At 39.0% G+C, this 19798-nt stretch overlaps 1 protein-coding gene across 4 annotated transcripts; it reads left to right on the forward strand.

Moving 5' to 3' along the window:
* The first annotated feature begins 1585 nt into the window (after positions 1–1585).
* sergef (secretion regulating guanine nucleotide exchange factor) lies at positions 1586–19289 on the forward strand. 4 transcript variants are annotated; one of them, XM_036535488.1, is made up of 11 exons: positions 1586–1687; positions 3794–3929; positions 4716–4871; positions 6263–6357; positions 6881–6941; positions 7117–7230; positions 8283–8345; positions 8586–8744; positions 14346–14512; positions 16456–16492; positions 17649–19289. In XM_036535488.1, exons 1-11 carry the CDS (start codon positions 1646–1648, stop codon positions 17879–17881), a joined length of 1263 nt encoding a protein of 420 aa, XP_036391381.1. In that variant the 5' UTR covers positions 1586–1645; the 3' UTR covers positions 17882–19289. The 4 variants fall into 4 exon arrangements, with proteins under 4 accessions (XP_036391381.1, XP_036391382.1, XP_036391384.1 ...); XM_036535489.1 differs by having other exon boundaries at positions 8589–8744; XM_036535491.1 differs by having other exon boundaries at positions 4815–4871.
* The last annotated feature ends 509 nt before the right edge of the window (positions 19290–19798 follow it).

Here is a 19798-nt window from a genome sequence, read left to right on the forward strand (position 1 = left end):
AATTAATTCCCAGAATCTTCTTAGTCAGTTCAGCTATTCAAGGTGACTTAAGCCTGCCACAGGACATGGCCACACATCTTTGTTTTTGGGTATAAATGCATGAAAACAACCAGTGGGACATTTTTTGCCCTAGAAAGAACCTTGCAGACAGTGCTGCTTCCCTTGCAATAATTCCAGAATTTCTCTTTTAACCTCAGGCAGTCAGGTACAGTCTGTCTTAGTAGGGAAACTATGCCTTCCTGACCTTGACACAATGCAAAGGATAATGTGTTTTATGGAAGCAAGGTGTTAAATGCTGTCAATTTCTGAAACAATAATCACACCAGGGCATATGCCATTGGTGTTATGTAAAAAAAAAAAAAAACTTATATTAAACCTGAATGAGAGCAGAGGATCAGAGAAGCTGAATGTACAGTTGGTGAGCTCTCTAAATGTACAATTGGTTGCTATATTGGAACTTAATATTTAAACATAGTTTCACACCACATAATATCCCTATTTGGAATAACAGGTATATCTTGTCTTAGAGATATTCTTTCTTCTATAAAGATTAGATGGTTAAAGTTGTTTGGTAAGTCGTACATTTGATGGATGAATCAAGGAATGTTGTGTACTATGGTGTTTCAGCAAAAATATGGAATTGTTTGCATATGGCTAAAGGGATGTTGAGGTATTCTACATTTGTACCAAGAACTATAAAACATATGCTTAACACTTTGGATTTCTTGGATATAAAATGTAATAACAAAATCCTCAGATTGGCAATCATGAAAAAATGTTTCCCATTACCAGTCAAAACAAGGAGCATAACACAGGAATTCACAGGAAGCTCTGTTTACATTAGAACATTTAACTTTTCCTTTAATTCTTAAAATGGAGGTACATTTCTAAGCTTTAATCCATGTATACCCTCATAAAATTTTAAGAGCCAGATTTAACATAAAATCTAATTGTACATTTTGTGTTAATGATGTTGAAACAGAAGAGCATTTGTTTTTCTCATGTGCATCAGTTGATCTATTTTGGGATGATGTACGTACATATGTTGTTAACAGCGAAAAAGAAGTGATTCCAAAATTCCAATATGGTAACATAAAATTATATTATATATTAAGGATATGAAAGGATAGGGAAAATGTACAATTGGTGATTCGAGGAAGATCTGTGTAAAAGCGGGGAAATATGAATTATACTTGAATGTGTGTGTATTGTTGTTATTGATGTTTAAGAGTATTCAAATAATTTTTATAGTGGCTAGAACAGCGTTTCCCAAACCTCTCCCAGAGGACCACTTGTCCTGCTTGTTTTAGAGCGCTATCTGCTCCAACTCAGCTGATTTAAATGATCAGTTTGTTATTAAGCAGCTTCAGGAGTTCATAACGAGTTGTTCATTTGAATCAGCTGTGTTGGAGCAGGAAGAGATCTAAAACATGCAGGACAAGTGGTCCTCCAGGAGAAACGCTGGTCAAGAACATAGTTCACTTCGATTGCGTCATTGGTAGGAGACGACTGCGGAGCTGCCACAGGCGTACTGCGCAGCCGCATGAACTCGTGATGTCATTTCCTACTCAGGTCAGCGGTGACAGTCGCATGCCGCTGGTATGTTGCTCTGACCAGCAGCTGTAACGTGACAACGTATAAAAACATGGACACCATCAAGCTGCTGTCACAGCGTGTTTACACGTGGGTAAGTTGTACAGCGTCATTTATAACATATATATTATAGCTGGTACATGAGTCATGTCTCCGAAGGAGGTTCATTTCACCTGTTTAGCTAGCATAGCTAGTCAAGGCAAAGACATTTTTTCACGAAATAAACTTTAACGTTAAATGGCTAACTAGTTAGCTTGTTTACTAACCAGCCACGCGCCCATAGCGACAGTGTTGTGCGGACAACTTGTCAACTTGCCAGCTAACATTAATATGACTGAGTCAGTAAGTCGCTAACTTGCAAAATGACTATGCAAAACATTAGATACCTTATAACTTTGGTAATTAGCTATCCTGCTATCTCTGTCATAACAAGAAGACAAACGTGTAATCTCTTGATTAAGTTACGGCGCCTTTGCCATTCCAGATAGTAATTAAATTACCAACGTCACTGAAAAGTCTGGGAATTCACATGAAAAGTAGCTCGGTAGCTAGCTGGCGTTAGTTACGGGCATGGATATAGATAACTATCTCGGTACTGCTGTATGATTTAATTCATAGCAGGCGACGCGGGACCATTGATCTTGTACTCATCTGGATGAGCTGATAATAGACACCGATAATTACACTGATAATTACACGTTCCATGTTAGTTTAGCTGTGGCGTCAATGAACAATGCAGTTAAAGTAGATCCACCTGTCATTCCGTGAATTGGTGAGGTAATTTGCCCCCTTGTAATGCTTTTTATACATTAATCACAGTCAATATCATATTAATCATGATTACCGTTGTATTAACCACAGTTATTGACATATTATTTGATATTATTGATATATCACCCATTTACTCCATCTCTACTATGCATGTGGAGGCCTGGAAGTGTATAAGGGAACCAGACGATCCAATATGGTAGCCTTAACTAACAATACATATACATAATATTATACTTTGGATGCATGTGAACTAAAAAAAGGGTTCCAAAGTGCACAGGAGACTGCAGGAATGTATGCAGCGGCAAGACATCTTGAAGTAGAATCAAGAGGGAGTAGAGAAGAAAACAGCTCCACATGTGTACCATAAGTTAGAAAGTAAGGCCTGCTTTTGGGGAGGAAAATGGGAGTTAGACACTGTCCGGACACTGCCCAGAAGATGGACCTGGAGTGTAAGACAAAAATAATTGGGTTCTGTGAGGAGGGGGCTGCAATCTTTGGGCCTCTTTGTTCAGTGCTATAAAAAATGCTTTATTTTTGTGATACTCTCTGATGCTGCCTAGTGTACATCTGTGAGACTATCTCCTGCAGATCTGCAATAAAGAAGTCTTTGGTCTTTGTCATCACTATTTAGTGTTGTGTTCAGTCTGCCTAATTAAAAGAACCCAATGTGTTTTATTATTAGTGTAATTGGCATTGATTTAGAGGTGGCATAGGAGAAGGGGGAAGAGACAAATTTTCTCCTACAGGATATAAACTTTGATCCACAAGATACACACTTACTCAATTTTGTTTCTTTGGTTAATTGCAAGATGTGACCACCTCTTATACTTCCTCTCTAATCTAAATTTTGCTGATCTCACTTGTAAATTGCTTTGGATAAAAGCAACTGCCAAATGAATGTAAATGGAATTAATCACCCAAACAATATATTACATATTTAGAGAATGGTAGCCATGACGTAACGTTAACATTTAGCATACTAGCATGTCCAGACTGGTGTTCACACTGCATTCTTGATTCATCATAAACAAGTATCAGGTTTGGAGAACAGTGTATAAAACCTTTAGCCGTTAAATATTTTAAGTAGTAGTTCTTCAGAAAATGTTTTATAAAGCTGTGTAAGTTCAAAAATGTGTATTTTGCTAAATGATAATAAATTAGTTTTAATGAAGCATCCAGTACTGTATGTAAAGTGTGTTAAATTTATTCAGTTGACAGCACATAATTCTCAGGGTGCTATGCATGTTACAACATTTTACAACAAAGGAATAACATTGTATGGAAATTGTCTTAGGTTAAATTGTTCGAAAACATGTAGTTGAAGCTGGTCTGTGTTCACATTGTCCCTGATAGCTTGATTATCACAGTGTAGGCCTTAACCATTGACGGCTTGATTGCAGAGGGTATGGTCATTTCTACTGGTCTTCAGGGAGCAAACAGTTATGGGCAGCTCGGGCAAGGGAATTGTGAAGATTTGTTGGAGCCCCAGAGTGTGGACAATACACTTCCAATAGGAGATGTGCGCAGTCTTGTGGGAGGCGGCGGACATTCTGTGCTCCTAACAGGTAAGAAAGGAAGAAAGGACATTTATGATTGTCTGATGCGAAAGTACCAGTGTTATAATTGACTGACAAGCCTAGTTCCATGATGCACAATTATTCCAACAATTTGAATAAAATGGTAAAAGCAATATATTGGGCAAAATTAGGGTGCATGTACTGTCAGCATAAATAAAAGTGGAGGATTTTGTACAGTCACAAAAGTCAAAAATGAACTCATTTGTTTGAATATTCGATCAGAACTTGCTACACTATGCAGTTAACAACTGTCCTTTAACAAGAGTACCTGTGTATGAGAACACCTCAAAAGAGATCATCCTCATGTATTTAGGTGGCATGAGAAGGAAGACATTATTGAATAACGACATGCTGTATTCTACCTTACTGTAGGGTGTAGCTTGTTTGACTGACCTCAGTCAGGACCTGCCTATATTCCTTTTACACTAAAGCCTCTTTTGGGATGCTTCCATGTGTGCTTTTATAATGCATGGAAAAATGTACAATATTAAGTAACTTCTGAGGTGTATGCAGATCATGGATAGTTAGGCTTCTTTTTCATTTGGGATGTGGCATACTTCTGAAGGATTCGCAACGTTCTAAGGAGCAGGGCTTTTTGCATCATACTGTTCAGAACATTTAATTGATATTTGTTTTGTATTTCTACTCCATTTTTATTTATTTACTTAGGTACTTACTTACTTTGGGGGTGTCGGGAGTTGATGTGACAATACTGAGGTGACTGCCAGTGTGGGAAAATATGCGTTATCATTACATACATATGTGCATTTGCAGAGGCAGGAGAGCTTTTTGTGTGTGGTCAGAATCACAAAGGACAGCTGGGACTTGGCCATGCCATAGATGTCACAAGCTTTCACCTCTGTGCTTTGCCAGTCCAGAAGGCCGTGCATCAGGTTTCCTGTGGCTGGGATTTCACACTCATTTTGACAGGTATGAGCAAATATTCCCTCCATTGATCCACTAGCTCCCTGACCCCTCACAACATGTAACCTTGACCATGCACAGCACAGTTTTGGCTGTCCTGTTTGTTGACCGCTTTCTGTCTGTGACGACATCCTTGGTCGGCAGCCATAGCACCCTGCACCCCTCTCCTGTCCGATGGGTGAAGCTAAACAGTGGTGGCCATGCTTTGTAGTTGGTTGGGAGACCTCATGGGAAAATCAGGTTGCTGCTGAATGTGGTGTTGGTGGGCCAGTTCAGGCAGTCTTTCCTCTGGACCTTACCTGTTGGAAACTATGTAGTTGGGATGATATGAAAACCAAAGTCCTGACTCTCTGTGGTTATTGAAGATCCCATGGCACTTATCACAAAGAGTATGGGGTTCCCTAGTATGCTGGCTAAACTCCCAATAAGGTGTAACAAACATAAAAGAGGTACACATCTTAATGAGTTCTCATTGTGCTCCTCACTGTAATCCACTCTAATTACCAGCTGAGTTAAAAGCAATTTGCCCTTAGCTCCATAGGAAACAGTTCTCACTAAATAAGTGTCAGATAGTAATGTCACAGCTGAAACTGTACCGCTACCTCCTACGCTTGCAGGTTTACTGAGGGCTCAAAAGCTTTCAGCTTTCTACTTTCAGCTCTACTACACAGGCTCATTCAGTCCGACCATCCAATAATCTCCCCAGGTTAATTGTCTAAATATTTTCCTCCCCAATTTGTCATTTTAAGTGAGAATTGCTTCTGAGTTGACCTTACTCAATAAAATAAAGGTTAAATAAATAAAATAAAAATAGGCACATTTAGTACAAGCATCATTTATCAGACTTTGCTTGCTGCAGCAAATCCCACTGGTACTCAGTTATTGGTGTAAATGAAGTGAATAATTAACCACACTAAATGAATGGGGCTTACAGATCCTCCCTCCCCTACATCTGCTTTGAGAGACTGTTTTCTGTATGTTAGTCCTTGATTAAATTCGCATCTGGTCCATTCGATCCTGCAGTGATTTGATGTATAATTCTCCCACTAGAAATGGTACATTTTTGAGAATCCAAATGATAGAGATTTTTCTGTTTTAGGTATTTGACATGTTAGACAGACAGTAGATAGCTGCTGAAAACAAAACAGCTGTATAATCACATACCAAATGAATTCATTTAGGGAAAGGATTAACATAATTTTTTTCTGTGTGTGATACATTGGGAGGCCTTGTGTGATGATGGACCAGGAGCGAATACAGACTTAAGCAGCTAGAAAAAACCAGATATAGAAGTAAGCCTCCTGAAAGAGATTCCAATTCTTCTTATTGTTCATCCAAATGTAATCATAGCATTTTGTTCAGGTAAAGTCAGAAAAGTTTTCTCTGTCTAAATGCAGACGATGGCCAGGTGCTGTCATGTGGATCAAATGCCTATGGACAGCTGGGTCTCCCACACATAGCAGGACATGCTGCAGAGCCCCTGCACATCCAGGTGGGAATAGCAATGGATCTGGACAGTGGGAATGCCACCATGCATGCGCGTCTCTGTCATTGGGATTATTGGCATTTAGCAGACGCTCTTATCCAGAGCTACTTACACAGGTTACAAGTATTTACAATGTTATCCATTTATACAGCTGGATATTTACTGAGGCAATTGTGGGTTAAGTACCTAAGTACCTTGCCCAAGGGTACAGCAGCAGTGTCCCAGCGGGGATCAACCCGGCAACCTTTTGGTTACGAGTCCTGCTCCTTAACCACTATGTTACACTGCTGCCCATTACTAAGTATTTACAGTTGTTATAGCTACTGTGTTTGGTGTGACCAATGAATGGTTTTATTGGGTTTTTTTTGTTTTTTTGTTTTTTTTTTTCTTGCTGTAATATTGCATTGTCAGGACTATACCTGTGTGGCCATACTTGTAAAGCAAATTTTAATAGTGTGTATCTATCTCAGACATTTGTGTCTGTCAGTTAACTGTTTTGTTAGTAACTCTTCAGTCTGGTGCTCCCCAGACTCTTACAGAGCCAGTAATAAGTGTAGCAGCTGGGCTTCGGCACTCACTAGCTGTCACTGGTAAGTTCTTTGCTGCTCTTTTTCTCTTTCTGTCTGTTTCTATCTGTTTCATTCTATCTGTCTTGAACACATACACATATATATAGTTTCTCTGTCTCTTTCTGTTTGTCTGTCTCCCTTTCCTTTTTCAGTGTAGCTCCACTCAGCCCACATTCTCTGTCCTTCTGTTGTCCAGGCTCAGGGCATGTGTACCAGTGGGGAACAGGTCTGTCCAGCCAGGCCAAGCGGGCATTGAGTCCCCATCCTGTCCCAGCACACCTTGTTTCAATGGAGCCCTGTCCAGTACCAGGTGAGCGCCACCCCTCTCTGTGGACCGGCCTAACTTAACTCAGCAAAGTAATTTGGAAAAATAGTGTGTTTGTATCATCATGGAAAATAGCCTTTGAAAATCTATTGGGAATGTAATGTAATGGGGAATGTGTAAATGTAATGGGGAGATGGTGGGATTCAGTCATTTAACCCTTTTGCACGTACGGTCACACCGGTGTGATTAGAACACTAGATCTGAAAAATTCTAGCTAACATTAGCTTTGAGGAAACAGTGATTTAACGTTACAAAGTATAGCAAATGCACCAGGAGAAGCTTAATAACGCTAGTGAAAGCATAACGAACTGTGTAACGTAACATGCATGCTACATAGCATAAAATAGGTCACGTACAAAAGGGTTAACACTCATGTGGATTTCCTGAATTATGGCTTCAGTTATGTTGGTTGCATCAAATGCTTTCCTATGTAAGCCATTATTTATTTAATCCATTCCAAACAGATTTCATTTTTGGGCACTGAAAATCACTTTGCAGGAGTTTGTCACCTTGAAAAGAGTACAGTTCTCCTCAATCAGTGTAGACAGTAGAACAGTCATATCTGATGTCTTTTGTTGAATTGCTCCAGTAAGTAATATCAGTTTGTATTTCAGATTATTTTGGGGGTGAAAATTTCAGTTGGGTTTTAGGCCTTTATCATCATCACTGTCATATATTTGCATATGGATGCCATTATCCAAAAGGTGGTACAGGGCTACATCTTGTTTAGCCAGTTATATGTATATGCAGCCACTGGAGTGCTCTCAGTAAAGTATGTAACACAGATTTTGTAAGCCATTTTAGAATGTGCTAGCCCGATTTAATTTTTTTCCTTGTGAACTATATTTTGAAAAAATAAAGACAGTGTTTAGTAAATTGTGATTTGGTAACTAAGAGCAGGGTTTGCAAAACAAATCCAGATCTGAAAATGGCAGATCTGTGTAAATCCTAATGATTGCAGTTATTGGGCAGCTCTGATTTAGGAGATATCATATTGCTTTATGTACAGCCATACCTCTGCTTCTGACCCCCTGCAGGGCTGGACCATGTGACACCATGCAAGGTTGCAGCAGGTGCTAGCCATTGTGTATGTCTTACTGGTGAGTCACACCTCAGCTATAACTGTAGTTCTGTTACAGATCAGGAAGTACTACTGCATGGCTCAGATCATTTGATCATCAGATGAAATGGTTGTTAAGGCTGGCAAATTATTTTGCACTAGGCCTAGAGTCATAGAAAACCATAATTTGTACTGCACATTCAGACAGGGAAAGTTGTTGTATGTAGCATTGTTCCCCAGGTGGCGATATGGCAACATGAGTGCTGTGTTTGTTAATCAGCAGCGGGAGATTTGTTCGTGTGGGGAAGCAACAAACAGGGTCAGCTGGGCAACACAGGGACCTTCATTCCCCAGCCAATGCTTTTGGACTGCACTGTGATGGGGGGAGAAACTGTCACAGAGATATGGAGTGGCTGGACACATCTGGTGGCAAAAACAGGTAATGCATGCTTGGTTTACTACACTTGGTTTAAGTGTCATTATGGATGGATGTATATGATATCCCCTTTTCAAGGCTTCCTTCCTTACCAAAAACTGCTGTAGCTTAAAATTCTGCATATCTTTTTGGAGTATTTAATATTTCACATAGCAAAATAGTACAACACTTAAATCTTTCTCAAGTGCAGAAGCTTGAGATCAAGTGGAGTATCTTCAAATAGAGTATAAAAAAACATAACTAAACCCTTCCAAGAGGGAATGTGACATTTTTGAAAGCTGTCATTTCTTAATCCCTTAATATTACATTATAAGATGTCCAACTTGGATTTTGAACTTCTGAGTAAACAAGTTCTTCGCATTCTGTTGTTGGTATTTTTAAGCCGTAAATGGATGCTGAGATGATTCAAACCCCTTATAAAGGTGCCCAGTTCCGAACATAAGCTTGTTTTCATTCCAAGGAATTAATTGAAATTTCAGACATGGTTGACAATCACATTTTAGAGGGAATGTGACATTTTTGAAAGCTGAGATTTCTTAATCTGTTAATATTACAATTTATATTATGTAAAATTTTAATACCTTATGCAAGGAGACAGTAAGTCAAAGACGTAGACAGATTTTGCATGTACATAATTTTTGCCTACCATATGCCTTTATTTAGGATGATATATGTAGTGTATTCATATACCGTGCAGTTTTATTTTTTTATTAACCCACCTGTACGGCACATTTAACTGCAGCAATTTGAGTACTGTGGGTATAAGAGCAGTGTCCAGTTTGGATTTTGAACTTCTGACTTTCAGCCCAAAACTGAGTGCACAAGCTGTCCGCATGCTGTTGATGAAAGGCATAGATGGATGACTCAAACCATTATAACCAGAGAGTGAAAAATGTAATAAAATTGTGTAAAATATCACATCACTTATAACATGGCTTGCCAGGTGATAATTTCATATATATGGTGCTAGATAGGTATTAATTCTTGAATTAATTTTGTGTTTCTCTTACACACTTTGATAGATAGCTAACATTTCTAATGAGACATAGAGGTTAGCTAGCTAGTTGCACTTAGCTATGTGGATAGACTGAAATGTGTATGCATGTCATAGCTGCTATCCTTTTGTTATCTGACACCTGGCCAGCAAACAGGAGGCTATAGCTAACTACCTAGGTACAGAGGTGGACTGGTAATCTGGCATACCGGGCATTTTCCTGGTGGGCCAACGCACCTTGGACACACCTTAGGGCCAAAAATTAAATTATAATTTCATTTGTAACTTTTAATTAAAAAAAAGAAATTGGCCTATGACCAGCCCATAAAGCAGGGACAGCGGCCCATTGGTTCATTTTCTATACTGACGCTGGGCCGGCCCAATCGCATCTCTTTCTAGGCCCCACCCCTCCCCCTCTGTCCTCTCTGTTTCTTGTGTCAGATGCCATGGCTCAGAGCCAAAAATCTGTGGATGAATGAGGGCGTCAAAATGGATAAACAAAAGTGCAAGGGGGATGTGGAGAAGTTGCGGGCCAAAAAAATTAAACATCTAGAGGCGGATGCTGCCAAATGTGCAAAAATAACAGACATGATTGCTGCAGGGGCTGCAGTAGCTTCAACATCTACAGTACCCAACATTGTGCAGAAACAGGTGGAACTTGGAGGAGAGGTGGCTGGCCATGGCCACTGCCAGGCAGAGGAGCCGGCGTGTGACAGGGAAGCCGAGGAGGGACAGAGTGAGCAGGATAGGGACGAGGGACAGAGTGAGCAGGAGCAGAAGGAGAGTAGTTGAAGCGGTAAGCATTGAGTAGCTTCATGATTAACAGGGACTCGCAGGGAGGGAGTAGGGAGGTAGTGTGTGTGCCATGCCATGATGACGGTGATGATGATTAATTCAATTAATGTCGATGATAATAAGATAAGATAACATAATCGTAACGCTATCATAAAGTGAGACCGTCACCTACTGCTGGTGGTCATTCAGTCAATCAATGTCAAAAAGTGCAGCAAAAGCTATTTGACATTGTTTTTGTAGCTAGCATAGTTCTCTAATGCAGTCGCAACTTCGGCTGACTATTTTAGGGATACACCGATTGTGAAAGTCTGGGCCAATACCCATACCGATGTTCAAAATAACAATTTGGCCGATAGCCGATGCCAATACTGACGTTTTTTTTGTTCGTTATTGTTGTTATTTATTCCCCCTTTTGTGTGAGGGAAACTAGCTAGTTAGCTAACTAACATTGACTTGCTAGATAGCTAGCTAACAAACTGTACTTAAGATCAGAAGTCAATACCTTGGCTTGCAGTATGAATGTTAAAATTAACTGTTCATAACAGACATGATGAAGCTGTATTGGTTTGATAGCTAGGAGTGAGTGAAAGCTAGATTAGCTAGCTAGCTACTTGCACATTCAACTGAAAAGTACAAAGACCACCATACAAAGACAAACCTACCTAGCTAGCTAGCTACAATACAAAAAAAAACAATAAACGTAACTAGCTAGTTACTATCACATTCCGCTGACAAATACAGATATCACCTTGTAAACAAACATATCTAGCTAGCTACAATAAAAACAATGTAGAAAACTAGATACCTTCCTAGCTAATTTGGCTTTCACGCACTTTGCTCAGCAGTCATATTACTACGAGCTACCTAGCTATCAAACTAATAAAGCTTCATTATGTCTCTTCTGACGAAATTGTTAATTTTACCACGGACACTGCAAGCAACCTGTTCTGACAACTTTAGTACTGTTAGCTAGCTAGCTACCAAATTAACATTATAGTTAGCTAGCTAGGTAGTGTGTAGTGAGTATTTTAGCTAGCTAGTTAGCTAAGTGCCTTAAAACCAGCTACTGTTTTGTTTTATTACTTCAAAAGGTAGATGCAGACACACGTCAAACCTTTGGTCCACTTTGCCATAGATGCTGACTGAAGAGTTACCCTGCTCCCACCCTGAGCGTGACGTAAGAGTAAAATGGCCACCTTGTGAATAAGGCTAATTATAGTACCACCTATTGGATCTTCTCCAAATCTGCAGCTGGGTAGGCTTAGGGTTGCCAACTTCCTGAAGTGGAAATAAGGAACGCGGGGGGGTGTTGGACTGAGGAGCGCCGACTACTGTGGACCTATAACAAATATAACGGGTCTTACACCCGCATTACCCTTCAGTAGTAGACTTACTGTATCTAAAGATACAACATAAAAATGCCTACATACTTAGTTGTGAGAAGGCCTATCCATACCATACAGAATCACTCAAGGAACCTGCAGTGGCTTCAACCATTTACCAGACATGTATCTATAGGCCCATGTATTAAGACAAGCAAACACACAAACCTGAATTTGATCAGTTTTGTATTTTTGAGCGATAGGAATATGTGTGTAACAACAGATTATCATTAAAGAATTTTATCTGGGCTGTGCAAAACAACAGTTTAACATTATTTTCTCATTCTTTAGAATAAAAGAGAACTTTTAAATATATTTAAATATCACGTAACAATTTTTTTTTCAGTAGTGCAAATAACATTTTTTAATATATTCATCTTCACATTGGCATGTACTCATTCAAGAATTTTCTTTTAATAGTGCAAAGCATCAATTTTACATATTCTTTTGAATAAAACACCTGGTATTATGAAAGAATTTCAATCATTAGTGCAAAAACATTTTAGATTTCAGATGAAATATAACTCACATGACTCAGGACCAATGAGAAGTGCATTCTCTGTTTGGATAGTGGAACATAATCCCTAATTCTAAAGTTAACTAGCTAACATTTTGTCAGCATCGCATTGGCTAAGCCCACATTGCTGTGAGTGACCTAGGACCATATCGTATCATCATAATATTATTAAAATGATTAGGCTAAGAGTTCCCTTGATAAAGATGCGCAAAAAGGCTGTATAATATAAAGGGCTGCAGCGGTATGGAAATTTCCTTTCTGTAGTATTGGAAGAATGCCACCTTGCGGTTTGCAGTAATACCGCAACCAAACCCCCCTGTGTAATTATTCATTCATTTGATGTTACTTGTCCCTTAACCCTTTCCTGCATACGGTCTCACCCGTTTAGCGCGTATGCTAAAACCTGTGCAATAAGAACACTAGATTGGAAAAATTCTAGCTAATTTTAGCTTGGAGGAAACAGTGAATTAACATTAAAAAAAAATAATAATATATATATATATATATATATATATACACATAAATATAAAAAGGACTTGTGTACTGTGGACGTGATCCTTTTCAAAACTGATAGAAAAAAGTGAGTTTTTGAAATGGGTACGTGTAGGCCACAGACTAAGCCAAAAGGTACATGAGGATGGCAACACTCTCAGATAAGGGAAAAAAAGCGGATATGACGGTAATGGTGACGACCTCAATACCGCGGTACACCTCCTAATACCACGGTATGGTGATGATGCAGTTATTGTTATAGCCCTAATAATATACAACACCTGTAGCTCTACTGTGCTAAAATGTATGCCTGCTTATGTATTAGCCTACAAGAAGAAAACATTTTCATTTCCAACAACAGGCAACAAAGTTGTCCTGTGTTAATTTTCAGCCAGGTATGGTGGTAACTATAAGGGTATATATGGTATGGATTACTGTTATTACTATCTGTGGGGTAGCTTTCCACCTACAGTAAGTTCAAATTGTTTGGTGCTGCTGTCGATTGAGCATGCACCTTCACGTGATAGGCGCATGAACTGTAGGCCTAGGTCAAACTCCCCAAACAAACAAGCACACCATTGATTTAATTTCCCTATCACATACAACGATGTAACTATTACTCCGCTCTGAACATTAATATGAAACAAAAGGTGGTCTATTAACTGTGTAAACCTTATGCAATATTCATCAATATGTGGATACTTGAAATCTGTATGAACTGAATAGATAGTATCAAATGAAATAAGATGGAACAGCTCCATGCATTAATTGAATAAACAACTATTTGCTCATTACCTGTATAGTATTGTTTAAATTATTTAAATAGCTTGTTGCATATCTTTGTCAGGGAATTCTGGACCTGAATGTATGATCGTGTTAAAGGTACACTGAGTAACTTTTTTGATCACCAGGGAGTCAGTCAAGAGCAAGTGAGTACACTGATCCACTTGCACTGGTACACTTATCCATGGCACTTACTACTCAGCTTTGTAGTGGTTTGGGGGAATAGCAGTAAGTACGCATATTTAAGGGGACCGCAAGGATGGTGTACTGGTGGGTGGTGTCCCACTGATTGTGGTGGGCCGTTTGGGCCAAAAATACCAGGGCCAATTTTTTGTCCCAGTCCAGCCCTGTCTAGGTAGTTGCTTCAGCTGGCAAACTTAGATTTTAAGCCTGTGAAATTCAACTACAAAGGTAGCTTCATGATTCGTTTTTAGCTAGCTAGGTAGCTAGTTTGAAATGGCTTTATGAGGAAAATGATTGTACTCAGCTAGCCCAACAAAAAGAGTTGTCAACACACCAGCTAGGTAACAATGACAGTAAAATCGACTGATAGATTAAAAAAAACTTTATGTCTAGTATTCTGTCAGGACTATAAGGATGATGTCACCACAGAGAGAGATGTTCATGGTTGCCTCTTCCAGACAGTGGGAGGGTATTCTCATGGGGCCGGAGCAATTATGGACAGCTGGGAAGACCAGTGCTTGGAAGTCAGAGTTCAAGGCTTGAGTCAGGTAACCCCACAGCAGAGGACTCCATCCTTCTGGCGTGTATCCCTGTGGAGGTGAAGACCCTTTCTGGGGTGACGCAGGTAAGAAAATTAGCATTAACTTGCAATCAGAACTGTGCATTGACTGTCAGAGAAGTGGTTCCCATTCTTCATTATGTTGTTCAAAAGGCAATAGTACTTTATGAAGGTTATTGTAATTCATACTTTATGCTGCATATCATAACTCTTTATGTCTAGTTTGAATAAGATGATATTAAAAACTTTAAAACTACTTTTTTGGGATTTGAGCAGTGCTGGTGCAGAGGTGGGAGAGGCACATGATGGAATAGGATAAGTCTTTTATGTTACCAGGGTCTGACCCTGCCTCACATGCACAACCCCTTCATTCACAGGGTAAGCATGTGCTGGAAATGTCTGCGACTTAGGCAGTTGTAGCCGTGACAGGTCCTTGTGGTCATGCTAGCTGGTCACACTTCTGCCTGTTCATTAGACTCCTTGCTGAATATGTTCAGAATCGTTATGTGTTGCTTCTAGGTGTCTGTATATTCAAGTCCACATTTTGGTCACAGTGTGTGTCTCTGTGTGTCTGTGTATGTCAGCTGAGAACTGTGATGAGTAGTTCTGTAAAACATAGGCCACACCTCTACTGTGGATAGCAAGTCTTTTTTACCCTTAAAGGGTATCACACTATATCCACCACAACTATCGATTGCTGTATGGACCGAGGAATGTTCTAATCACAGTTTGCCCTGCATTAGCTCATAAATTTAATTGGTTGTGCCAGCCTAGGTCAGGGGTCATGGGCTGAGGTGTTTCTTCTACACAGTTGGAGAGCTGTTTATATTTACCAAATTAAACTGGCGTATTATGAACAAAGTCAACAGGAGCAGAAGTATTATCACAAGTAGCATTTCCATTTTAGTACATTTTAGTCACAACTCCTATTGAGTTACCACTCGACAAGTTTCATATGTCTGTGCGTTGCTCTAATCATATATCAGTTGTAGACAAAGGCAGATGTGATGACCAGTAATTCTTAGACATTTCCCAGAGTATTGGACTTTGTGATTCTGCTTTATTCTGTTGTATAACACAGGTGTTCCTCAGTCAGGTCCACCAGCCCTTCTTTTTTCCTTCCTTACACTCATCTTTCCAAATGTTTGTCTGTATTTCACAAAATAAAGGCAGAGACTAATGCAGAGTCATATTTGTGGGGATATATTTAACTACAGCACCGTTTTGTGTTGTGCTTCTACTCACTTCCCTGAACAAAAATTCCAATTCTACCCTTAACCCCCAACATGGTATTAGTACCCTATGTGTCCTTGCCATCATTGGCTCAGGGATGCCTGAAGAGCTTTACCTCGAGGATGCATGAAGAAGAGTGACGTCTGGTGATAGAATAGAACAGAGCCCTAAAATGGACAATGTGTCTGGCAAGCTACAGATAAAATCCTCTTTACAATATACATGAAATGTACAGAGTACCTTTTCTTCTGTTCAGATGAAATGGGAAATTGAGTATTCAATTTAAATTCTTATAGTCAGGTTACATGTGTAAAGTGTATGGCTTGCTGTTGCTCTTGCTGTTGCATTGTGTTAATTCTGCATGAAATACCTTGCATAGCTGTCAAAACTAGACCAATTAACAATGACCTAGTTTTATTCATAAACATGCTAAAGATGTGTTGTTGGGAAATTGTGATCAAAATAGAGCAAGGAAATTCTTTTCGGTACATGAATTGACTCAGTACCATGCAGTGACTTAAACTTAGATTGCAAACATGGCATTTTCTGCATCTGTGCTTAGCATTCATTGGTACGCATTACAGGGAAGTTGTGGTAATGGCACATTGTACTTAAGGCTGCTTCACCTCACAGACATTTAGAGTACTGCTAACCCTCTGAACCAAACAACATAGTCTTAGACTCCATTATTATATTGTGTTAATATATTACGGCCTGTTGTTGCTTTAGTAATTGTAAATTAAAACCCAGATCAATTTTATTTCTTTTAATTCCAGATTGCTTGTGGATCAGAACATAACCTGGCCATCGTTGGTAAGGACCTTTATTTGAATCTTTCCTATAAATTATCATCCACACTTCTGTCTGCAAACTGCAGAAGCCACTGTGTGGCTTGAAGTGAAACAAGTGTGAGTGTAGTAATGGGAAGCCTCATGTTGCCTGCTTATTTCTGAATGCTCCACAACAAGGCTTCATAAGGCTCACCCGAGGATAATAGAATCATGAAATAATATTGCTATGAATGGGAAAGTAACCTATTTAACCCACTATTTTTAAAATTGTTATGGTCTGTTTTTTTTTTCTTTTCTTCTCTCCTCAAAGCGATATTCTGTGTTGGTATGGAGACAGGAGTTTCTGCATTAGACAGTTAGCATTACAACTTTTTGCCTTTTCATCAGCCAAAGATTAGGCAAATTAAATAGTTTGGCTCAATTATTTTTTGTACATTACAGTGTTGAATATGGTTTCTAGCTGTCTGAACCTCAAATGGCATGATCTTCTGTAGGAGGTTCATATAAAATGTGATAATGACAGCTAATTGTTTAGCTATATATGGTCATAGCAAATAAACATTACCATGTCCCATGACTTTGTGTGGTTGCCTTAGAGTTATTTGTCAGGTTAAAAATTGGACAGTGGCAACAGAGTTGTGATCTAGGTTTTATGGACCAAAGGGTTAGTATGAGAGCACAGGTTGTACAGGTGATATTCCAATGCAGGACCATTCCCACAGTACAGTACAGTAAAGTAGTATTTTACCATTTTTAAGTCATAAACTGTGACCTCATGGGACATCTCCTGTAGTAATGTCTAAACCCTGGAATTGTCAGCTATGACTCACTCCTTCAGGAGTGTTTAAGGGGGTCTTCCTCCCTATGGATGCCATCTTTGATAGAACCATAACCTAAAACTTACACAAATTGAGAACAGGCCTCAGCATCTCAATTTTAATTTATGACTGTCTTAAGGAAGAAACTAAAAAGTCTTCATTCACTCATGCTTGTGATGTTATTGTGGACACCCACTGGAAGCCCAGTGTTGTCAGTGATTTGTAATTCTGGGTGTGGTGTATAACCATTGGTGGTGATGTCACTGAACGAGCTCTGCAGCATTGCAACACTCCTCAGGACCTCCTCAGGTCTGTACACCAAGTTTATCTGACCTCAGCATGTCCTGTCTCCACTCTCAGGGGGTTGTCTACTGTCGTGGGGCTGGAACGAACATGGGATGTGCGGAGATGGCTCCACAACAGATATCACACAACCTCAACCAATCCCGGCCCTCCGGGATGCCAGGCCACTCCTAATTGGTTGTGGGGCAGGACACTCTATGGCACTTTGCCTTGTGAGTGGAAACCAGGCAAAACACCCTCAAGAAAGCACTACCAGTCCAGAGAAGAGAACATTTCCTACAAAAGATTAGACCCCTGGCCAGTGCAGCATGAAGCTCTGGATTTCCCCAGGCAGTAATTGGACCGAGCAGCGACCTTGACTTAAAGAAAAGACCCTGCCAAAAATTTCATGAACAATACTTCCACTTACATTGTCTAAGGTTCAAGTCTACTATAAGAGTTATTGCTTGTGGAATGAACTGAGGTCCTACATTTTGTGCTTGATGTTTTCGTGGTTACCTCTGCTGTATTTGACAATAAGAAGAGCAAGTGCATTTATGTAAATATTTACTATTTATTTCTGACATTTCTGAGTCATTTTGGCAAAATTTATATGCAGGCAATATACATCTGAATTGTAAATGTCCAGTTAATACTTTGAACAAGCTGTTCATATGCAACAAAAAATGTAACATTCTTAAAATTGCACTTTACCAGGAGATTGTTAGAGAGAAAGTAGACTGCAAATCTGCATAGTTCACTTGTTGAACTTTGGCATCAGTGTATCTATTTTCCTGACCCCAGAAGTTACCAAATGGTTGTGTCCACAAGCATTTTTTGAACGTAAAAATTTTCTTGTCCACATGAAATGTTTGGGATCTCAACAGATGCAAATGAATAGATGGAATTACACCAACAAAGGCATTTGTGAATATAGCTGTGAAATTAATATACAGCAAAGTCCTCCAGGAACTGAGATTGATTCCATGCATTTGCATGAACAAACTAAAAGATCAGTTTAAATTGCAGATAAAGTCACTGCAGTAACTACTAATAATAGCTGTTTCCATGTTTCCCCATTGGTATTTATCTGACATTTATTTTCATTTTCATATTCATTTTCATCATCTGTGTGAAATCTCAATATGAAAAACATTTTACATGTCCCAGAGGAGTCAAGGGTGACAGAGTTGATTTTTAGGCAGTTGCACTCAGAGCACAAGTAATCAAAGTGAACACGGTATTTGGGGATTCAATAATTGGTGCAACCAAACCCTCTGTAATTTGCCTGTCAACCTAAAACAAGTGTTGTTGATGCACTGTTAGATGTGCTCCATAAAGTATAAGAAAAGCTATAGTATGAGGAAGCTGGTGAATACTTCTCACAAAACAAAACTAGAGGAACAAACAAAACAAATTTCTTTTAAAATGCAAGCAAAGAAATCCAGCCTTTGACACAGGTACCACAAGCTGCTCAAAAAATTGTTTCTAGCAACAGCCACACACCTTTATTTAATGCACCTCTAATTAGGCTGCTGTGACACATTAACAAATGGCTGGCTTCATATGCACATCAGACAATTACATTGACAACAGGCAAACAGTTAACAACTAACAGGTTCAATTGATGAAATATGAACAACTGTTGGTAGGTTTGAATTGCATGAAAGAAACACTTAACATTTTAACAATCCGCTAACTAACAACAAAAATTCAATTTCTAAGGGACAGGTGAAGGCTGTCCTTCACATATAGAAATCTGTTTGCAAAAAAAGTTTATACGCTCGTAGGAGGTGGTTTTTCAGACGATTCGACAAAGCAGTATTTCGCAAAATTGAAATGGAAACACGTTTTTCGCATTTAAGTCACATGAAATTAATTAGGTATTTTGTGTGCCTCATAATTGTACTGTGTGCACGTATAGAACTGAAATTATTATTATATGTAATTATACTAAACCTTATAATTTCCCGAATAACATTATTTTAAAATTATTTACCATTATTTTACATTGATGTTTTTACATTAATGTTTTTATACCAAACATAAACACTATTACACATGTGTATTGAACGTTTTATATATATTGAACGTTGTAAATTAGCGTTTCGCTACACTAAACACAGTGCATCTGGTCCTCGTGCATAAATGTATGTTACAATTCTAACATTAAGTCAGTGCATGGAGCACCTGTGGCTGATCATCCCAATATTCTGCCTTGTATTAAT

This window comes from Megalops cyprinoides, chromosome 8 (assembly GCF_013368585.1).
Source record: "Megalops cyprinoides isolate fMegCyp1 chromosome 8, fMegCyp1.pri, whole genome shotgun sequence".
Classification (NCBI taxonomy): domain Eukaryota; kingdom Metazoa; phylum Chordata; class Actinopteri; order Elopiformes; family Megalopidae; genus Megalops; species Megalops cyprinoides.

Bases quoted from the DNA above. Each gene is read 5' to 3' on its own strand.
- sergef (XM_036535488.1), top strand. From the start codon at position 1,646: ATGGACACCATCAAGCTGCTGTCACAGCGTGTTTACACGTGG. The intron at 6,358-6,880 runs GTGGGAATAGCA...GGTGCTCCCCAG, and splicing joins CAGAGCCCCTGCACATCCAG to ACTCTTACAGAGCCAGTAAT. The intron at 6,942-7,116 runs GTAAGTTCTTTG...TCTGTTGTCCAG, and splicing joins GCACTCACTAGCTGTCACTG to GCTCAGGGCATGTGTACCAG.